General features: G+C 33.1%; 1 protein-coding gene across 1 annotated transcript in view; it reads left to right on the top strand.

Annotated features, from left to right (window-relative positions):
- The first annotated feature begins 49 nt into the window (after positions 1–49).
- Positions 50–9,209, top strand: part of LOC143067643 (tetratricopeptide repeat protein 13-like) — a 39,359-nt gene continuing 30,199 nt past the window's right edge. The window contains exons 1-2 of the mRNA XM_076241055.1: positions 50–336; positions 9,008–9,108. Coding sequence (XP_076097170.1) covers positions 72–336; positions 9,008–9,108 — 366 coding nt within the window. The 5' untranslated portion in view covers positions 50–71. The remainder of the gene's footprint in view (positions 337–9,007; positions 9,109–9,209) is intronic.

The following is a 9,209-nucleotide window of genomic DNA, read 5'->3' as shown; positions in this document are numbered from 1 at the left end:
TCGATAGAGTTCATTACCCTAATCTACTCTTTTACCAGTGGAGGCGTGAAAAGAGCACTTGAACTGGTGACATGGAAAAGAAAGTTAGATTTGTTTTGCAACTTTTGCTTACTTTTTGTGCTTTTAAAGTAAAGGTTGGTCAAATGTGCGATGTCGCAAACGTTCAAGTAGAGAATGAAGATGGAGTAATTCAGGTTTTTGAAGTAAAACGTTTGGAACCTGTAAAGGGAGACACCTGTGGTTCATGCAGTCAACAAGCTGTCAACGCTGGACCTCGACTATCCGGACTCGGATCGAGTGTCTTTCTGACAATAGGAGAAGCTGCGCCTGAATGTGGTGTGTGATTTTTATTGCGATTTGTTGTTATTATCAAGATCACAGAAAAATATAAAACAATACCTAAATTACTGTTTATAATTCATGTCCAAAGTGCGTTTTCAGGGGCGGATTAGAATAACTTTTATAAGGGCCTCAATCAGGAAACAAATTGTTATCATCAACATTAATATGAGGCAGGCATTACCTGTAAATGGGGACGAAGTCTGTATGAATTATTTTTTTGTAACTTAATTATTTGTCAAAAAAAAAAGAAACGGAAATACCGTAACGTTTCCGAGTTTGGTTCTGTTGTTAGGGATTTTAGTTGTGACGTTATTTAAATTATGACGTCATATGCAATGTAAACAAAGAAACGCTATCATTAGGTAACGTTTTTTCATATCAAGGAATTATTAAAAATGAAATTGGTATTGCGCGTTTCTTCCTATTTTATACTAGACTGATAAATATATATTTTACTCAAAGTTTCATACAAACGAGACCGGAAAAAGGAAGTATATTGTACATTTCTGCGCAGGTACGGGATTTCAAAACATGACATAAAAAAAATTGAACGATTTTGAGTTCATTAGTACAATGAAAAATTCGGGAAATTTTCCCGAATTTTTTTTTTATTGAATTTTCTACTGTTATTGGGGACTTCGTCCCCATATCATACATTGTTTTTAGAGTTATGCCCCTCGAGTCTCCAATCCTAGATGTGTGTCGAGTTTTATAATCCACTTATCACTTGAAGTTGCACTTTAATAATACAGAAATCTTATTAAGTAGTTGAGAGGGAAGCATCAGCTCATACCATTGCAAACTCGTACCAGTGTTAACTAATAACCCTGCAAACCCGTACCATTAAGAATATATGAATTGCTTTTGCTACTCTATCTAAAAGAAGATTTAAATTTCTTAATTATCATTCTAATTTTCTAAATTCCTTTGATTATGTGATAATGTCAGCTGTATCAGTTGGGTCTGGTCACAAAACGATGTGGCTGTAAGTCAATATGGCCTTAAAACAATCTGTCCCGAGTTGATTTGGCCTAAATTCGATCCATGATCCTGATAATAAAATTATGAATATTCTATATAAACTTTGGAGGATATTTACAAGAGAGATTACTCTGTCATCACGACAAAGATTGAAAATATGGAGGATTTGGTGACATATTTGAAAATAGATAAATGGAATTTGTAAAAAGTATCGGTGCGAAAATGAGTGTCAGGATTCTCGTTTAAGACGCATATACGCGTCCAGGATGCATGAAAATCAAGCTTGATGCGTCATTTTTGAAACCTGTAAGTCCGTGGGACACATCCTCTTTGTATCCCCTTGAGTCCCAAACACATCGTTTCGCCCTAAGATTCTTGATCGTTGACATTGTTTTGACAAGAAACTATACTGGAAGTCGATGTTGAAAAATTTATGTACATATATACATGTGTAAATATGTAATAGTCACCAATTTTTAAAATTTTACGAGTACATGTATTTGAAAAGCATGAATATTTCCATGTGTTGAACATCACGTACATATCGATTGAAACAAAAAAGTCAATGTTGTATTAGAATTTGAATTGAAAATATATTATATTTCATAACTGTTGCTACTATGTAAAGAATAGATTGTAGAACAGTATAGATATAAAATTTAACGGTAAAAAATAATATGATAAGCCAGTGACATTTGGCATGGTATGCAGTCACTTTAGTGAGCCTTCTCTTCCATTTCTCTACCCATATTGTAATCTTGATGATGTATGATTGCTCATTTTATAGCAGAGGCATTTTCACATATTTGGTTAAATTTTTAAGGGTATGAAGTGAGGTTCAATTTTTCTCAGCTTCTTAGGAGAAAGCATCCCTTTTATCACGCAATAAGTTCTTTGTATACATTTAATAACTTCATATAGTTCAAAACCTACATTTATATTCTATGGTCCCCTGCTCACCAAATCAGCACAAATGGTTAAGGTGAGTCATTATAGCTATTAAAAAATTGAAACATGTCCAATGTCATGATCACTGGACAGAGATTTCTTGTGTACACACTTCTTTTGAGTTCCTAATTTAAAGTCCATGAAGGATATTAACCCAGTTGTATTCACATACACAATGCAGGCATATCTTTTTCCCAGAGGATTATTTGACCCTGAACCTTCCTTATTGGTACATTGACTTCAGGTGTTATGCAGTTTTCACGTTCTAGTATTTTTGCCTTTTTAGCTCACCTGAAGTGAGCTTTTCCCATCACTTTACATCCGTCGACCGTCGTCGTCCATCGTCGTTAACGTTTACAAAAATCTTCTCCTCTGAAACTACTGGACCAAATTAAACTAAACTTTGCCACAATCATCAATGGGGTATTTATATTAAAAAATGTGCCCGCTGACCTGGCCAACCAACCAAGATGGCCGCCATGGCTAAAAATAGAACATAGGGGTAAAATGCAGTTTTGAGCTTAAAACTCAAAAACCAAAGCATTAAGAGCAAATCTGACATGGGTAAAATTGTTTATCAGGTCAAGATCTATCTGCCCTGAAATTTTCAGATGAATCGGACAACCCATTGTTGGGTTGCTTCCCTGAATTGGTAATTTTAAGGAAATTTTGCTGTTTTTTGGTTATTATCTTGAATATTATTAGCACACCTGGCCCAAAGGGCCAAGTGAGCTTTTCTCATCACTTTGCGTCCCTCGTCGTTGTCCGGCGTCGTCTTTTAACTTTTACAAAAATCTTTTCCTCTGAAACTACTAGGCCAAATTTTACCAAACTTAGCCACAATCATTATTGGAGTATCTAGTTTAAAAAATGTGTCTGGTGACCCGGCCAACCAACCAAGATCACGATAGACATTTAATCTGTGGGGTCACCAAAGGTTTCTTTACGCCTTTAATTATAAAATAATTCGAAAAATTAATCAGGAATAACCTATATGTTTTGATTTATATAATTGATATAAATCAAAACATCGTGTTATTTCTGATTAATTTTTCGAATTACTTTATTAAGGTGTTGAGAACCTTTGGTGACCCCATAGTTTAAGTGTCTTTAAAAAGTACATAGTGAGCAGTGGTCGTTACATACAAACGTTCACCTAAATTGTTCCAGTCGATGGATGAATTTAATGTGCCAATCAATGGCCACAGCCACACTGTTTTGAATTTCATTCTATCATAAAATTCTGATTTCTTTTTACTTTCTTTTTACTAAAAATCACTGCTTTGGTTTTGTTTGTGTTAATCTTAAGTTTCCATTTTTTACAATATTCTTCAAAACATACAAGGGTTTTTTGTAATCCTTCTGCACTTTCAGACAATAGCGCAGTATCATCTGCGTACAATATGATAAACAATTTAACATACATTTCTAATGATTCCAAGCACAGCTTTGAAGTATCTAGACTTTCTATATTATTTTCCACAAAATAACTTTCTAAATCATTTAGAAACAAAGAAAATAAAAAAGGTGATAGATTTTCACCTTGGTTTACTCCTGTATGAGATATAGAAAATTCGGAAAATTCATTTCCTTTCTTGACACATGTTTTTATATTTTGATACATATTATAGATCACATTAAATAGTTTACCTTTAATGTTTGATTTTTGCATTTTTTGCCACAATCCTGACCTCCATACAGTGTCAAAAGCGCTTTTAAAGTCTATAAAAGTGCAAAATAGCTTCTTACCAAATGAAAAATATATAGTGGTTAAAGAATACAATACAATACAAATATATTATCAACAGTAGAGAATCCTCTTCGAAAACCTGCTTGTGACTTTGAAATCAGGTCTACGTGATCTGCATAATTATTTAACCTGTAATTCAACATAGCAGAAAAAGTTTTACTAAAGCATGAGTTCAAAGTAATTCCTCTGTACATTTCGGGATCAGATCTTGATCCTTTATTTTTAAATATAGTAATCATGATTCCATTAGACCAACTGTCTGGGACAATTCCAGTATATAAAATCAAATCAAATAACTTAACGTAAATTGGCATTAAATCGTCAATTGTATTCTTTATATACTCATTTAAAATTTCATCACTACCTGAAGCTTTGCCATTTTTTAAATTTAAAACATTTTTTTTAATTTCATCTTCTGTTACTGGACTGTTTAAAAATAACTCAATATCGTCTGATAGAGTATCAAATTCCAAATCTTGTTCGAAGTCATTTTCTGTCTCAACAGTTTCATTTAGTATTTTAAAATGATCATACAATGCTTTTAGAAATATATCGTCATTGTTATCTTTTTTTTTACTATCATTTAGATTATTAAGGATTTTCCATAGAGCTTTTGTATCCTTTTTAGAAATGTTACGCAACTCATCAGCAGCCCTCTGTTGATAGTTTTCAAAAGCTTTATTTAATGTTATTTTATGTTCTTTACTAGCTTGTCTCATTTTACGTCTGTTTTCAGCATTTTTCAAAAAACTATATCTCTTTCGAGCTTTATGAAATTTTTTTCTACTCATCGAGCATTTTCTATTAAACCAAGGTTTTGAATTTTCATGTTTGTAAAACACTTGTATTAGTATTTTAGGCATTAGAGGTGATAAAGCCCTTTTTTTTTTTAAATGTTTCTGGTAGTTTTTAGCATGTTAAAGTTTACCAAAATCTACCAATTTTTCACAATTAATTTTTTGGAGTACATCAATCATCTCATCTCAACTTTGATTCATTTCTAAAAAATGTCAACGTCAAATTACTTGTCTTTTAACAAATGTGTTGTTCTGGTTTCTCTACCTAACATTATTTTGAGCCCTATCCTAAACTTTGCATTCATACAATCCAAACCCTTATGTTGCTGGCTTGATAGCATGACGCCTTGACAGAGTAAACAAGCGGGACATATACTGTTTCCAGTGGCAGCAGAGGTGCAGGCTTCAACCATTTGTCAACCCTTTCCTCCAAAATGATGCCTTTTCATGCCACCTCTAGTTTTACTCCATAATGACGCCTGTGTAGTACCTTAGTTGAAACACTTTTGACTACGAAATGTCTGCATCAAACTTAATCAAATTTGTATCCAATATGAAAGAATATCTGACTTAAATTTATTAAATGAAATAATTGTTTTTTGCAATGCAGAAAAACTTTAAAGCATATTTTTAGCATTTTATTGCAAAATCCTATGCGAATCAAGTAAGCAAAAAAAAAATCCATTGAGGAAAAGGTTAAAGTTTACATTATGATTAGTTCAATTTATGGGGAACAACTTAATGTAAATCAGCTGTAATTTAAGGTTGCAGTTGCATAAGTACATCTTCTTTCCATAGAGATTTTTTGGCTCAACCCCTGAAGTCAGAATGAGATCTATTGACTTTAAAATGTTATAAAAAAATGGAGATGTGGTATGATTGCCAATGAGACAACTGTCAACCAAAGTTCAATTAATAATAATAATAATAATAAATTCAAATTTACAGATCTCACATTGTTGGACTGTTATTACTGTAGACAAATTCTATATACATATATGTTTTATCAGCCTTGTATCTCCATCACTGCTGGTGATCTGATGGACACACTCTGTTGTAGAGCCGTCACTGGTTCAGACGTACCTATAATATAATTATTTCTGTGACTGCATTTTGCATTGATTTGTAGGATCCTTTACAATAGATAATTTCTCAGGCACTTGGGTTTATGAAACAGATTTTTTTGTTATTGATAAAAATATTAATTTTTCTATATTTATAATACATATCTACAAATGTATCACTTTTGTGCATATGTACGTTATACAGATTAGGGGTTTGATAAATCCTTTGTAACTGTGACTGATTTTTATATCATCACATATGGCTGATACAGCAGGAATGATTACTGTTGACTGTATTAGCCTTACAATTTATCTGTATTTACCACAAAGCATATATATATGTTCTGGACCATATGAGTATTTGCACCATACGCGTATGGTCATGACCATATGCGTATACTCATATGGTCCGACTGTACGTGTATGGTCGGACCATATGAGTATAATACTCGTTTGGTTATTAACTGGCAGGACCATATGAGTATTGCGACCATATAGGTATACTTTTTTGTCGAGCCTGCAACTTTTGTTGCAGAAAGCTCGACATAGGGATAGTGATCTGGCGGCGGCGGCGGCGGCGGTGTTAGCTAACTTCTTAAAAGGTTTCTATTTTAGAAGGTGAAAGACCTGGATGCTTCATACTTTGTATATAGATGCCTCATGTTACGAAGTTTCCGTCAGTCACATGTCCAATGTCCTTGACCTCATTTTCATGGTTCAGTGACCACTTGAAAAAAAAGTTCAGAATTTTTGTAATGTTGAATTCTCTCTTATTATAAGTAATAAGATAACTATATTTGGTATGTGCGTACCTTGCAAGGTCCTCATGCCCGTCAGACAGTTTTCACTTGACCTCGACCTCATTTCATGGATCAGTGAACAAGGTTAAGTTTTGGTGGTCAAGTCCATATCTCAGATACTATAAGCAATAGGGCTAGTATATTTGGTGTATGGAAGGACTGGAAGGTGTACATGTCCAACTGGCAGGTGTCATCTGACCTTGACCTCATTTGCATGGTTCAGTGGTTATAGTTAAGTTTTTGTGTTTTGGTCTGTTTATCTCATACTTTATGCAATAGGTTTACTATATTTGTTGTATGGAATGATTGTAAGGTGTACATGTCTAGCGGGCAGATGTCATCTGACCTTGACCTCATTTTCATGGTTCAGTGGTCAAAGTTAAGTTTTTAAGTTTTGGTCTTTTTATCTAATATTATATGCCAAAGGTCAACTATATTTGGTGTATGGAAATATATTATGATCTATATGTCAGTCCCGCAGGTTTTATTTGACCATGACCTCAATTGCACGGTTCATTGCACAGTGTTAAGTTTTTGTGTTTTGGTCTATTTTTCTTAAACTATAAGTAATAGGTCAACTATATTTGTTGTATGGAAGCTTTGTTAGCTGTACATGTCTGCCTGGCATGGTTCATCTGACCTTGACCTCATTTTCATGGTTCATTGGTCTTTGTTTAGCTATCTTGGTTAATGTTAAGTTTATGTGACCGTTGTAATAAAGCTTTATACTTAGGACTATCAACATAATATCAATGATTAGTAAAGAAGGCGAGACATTTCAGTGTGTGCACTCTTGTTTTCAAATTGCAGTATAAACGTTTCAATAATACAAAAATGTTATCTAAAAAAATAGTGATGGTTACATGACAATGTATTAATTTTATATTTCAAATACTACATAAAAATTAAATATTGATGCCATAGTTAGTTTTCATCGCTAATTACAGTTTTGCATGTAGGCTTGGGTGACATTTACTTCCATTCCGGTGTTTTTAAGAAGCTCTAGATCTCAAATATCGTAACATGACTGCAATATAACATATTCACAAGACAACTTATTTTTAACAAACCATGTGAGTTTCCAGTGACTTCTTGTGTAACATTAACAAGAAATTTTTGGAATTTATTTTTTAAGTCGACAAATTGCCTTTCACTCCTAACAACAAATCGGTAATGACCATCGGTAATGATAATCCGTATAAAATCTGTTTATTATAGTTTTGACAAGTAAGTAAAATTCACTATGTGAAATTTCTAATTTTTAGCTCACCTGGCCCACAGGGCCAAGTGAGATTTTCCCATCACTTGGCGTCCGTCGTCGTCGTCGTCCGTCGTCGTTAACTTTTACAAAAATCTTCTCCTCTGAAACTACTGGGCCAAATTTAACCAAACTTGGACACAATCATCATTGGGGTATCAAGTTTAAAAAATGTGTTGCGTGACCCCGCCAACCAACCAAGATGGCTGCCATGGCTAAAAAAAGAACATAGGGGTAAAATGCAGTTTTTGGCTTATAACTCAAAAACCAAAGCATTTAGAGCAAATCTGTCATTGGATAAAATTAATTATCAGGTCAAGATCTATCTGCCCTGAAATTTTCAGACAAATCAGACAACCTGTTGTTGGGTTGCTGCCCCCGAATTAGTAATTTTAAGGAAAGTTTGCAGATTTTGGTTATTATCTTGAATATTATTATAAATAAAGATAAACTGTAAACAGCAATAATGTTAAGCAAAATAAGATCCACAAATTAGTCAACGTGACCAAAATTGTCAATTGACCCCTTAAGGAGTTATTGCTCTTTATAGTCAATTGTTAACAATTTTCATAAATTTTTGTTAATTTTTGTAAATTTTTAGGAAATATTTTCCACTGTAATTACTGGGCCAAGTTCATTATAGATAGAGAAAATTGTAGCAACAAGAATGTTCAGTAATGAAAGATCTGCAAACACATCAACATCACCAAAACACAATTTTGTCATGAATTTATCTGTGTCCATTGTTAATATGCACATTGACCAAGGTGAGAGACACAGGCTCTTAAGAGCCTCTAGTTATTTAAACTCATCTTTTCATTATAATATATTAAATAATAAAATTACCTATACAATAGTGTCTTTTTCATGAAAGGTCATACCATATGAAGAGTTTAGAAGTATTAAAAGTAAACTGTAACAGAGTGTTAATTACCCCAACAATATAAGTATATATGCATATGGTCCAAATACTCATATGGTCCGGAACATATATATATATATTATATATATATATCCCTTTTTTACTGCATATAAGAAAGTAAATGATTTTTTCTTTATTTTTACAGATGACAAATCATCTGACCCTCCAGTTGGACTCTGCTCAACACTTAGAGATTCTGGATATTGTGTCAAAGAAGAAACAGAAACATGTCAGCATAGTCTTGAGGTATTCTGTCTAACAAATTGAAACTGATCATTAATCATTTTGAATTTTTCAGTTAACAAGGACAAAAATGACATGAAGAGTTTTAACATTTAACACAAAAG

Source organism: Mytilus galloprovincialis, chromosome 3, assembly GCF_965363235.1.
Source record: "Mytilus galloprovincialis chromosome 3, xbMytGall1.hap1.1, whole genome shotgun sequence".
Classification (NCBI taxonomy): Eukaryota; Metazoa; Mollusca; class Bivalvia; order Mytilida; family Mytilidae; genus Mytilus; species Mytilus galloprovincialis.
The sequence above is the reverse complement of the archived record's forward strand: the minus strand, read 5'-3'. Positions and strand labels throughout refer to the sequence as shown.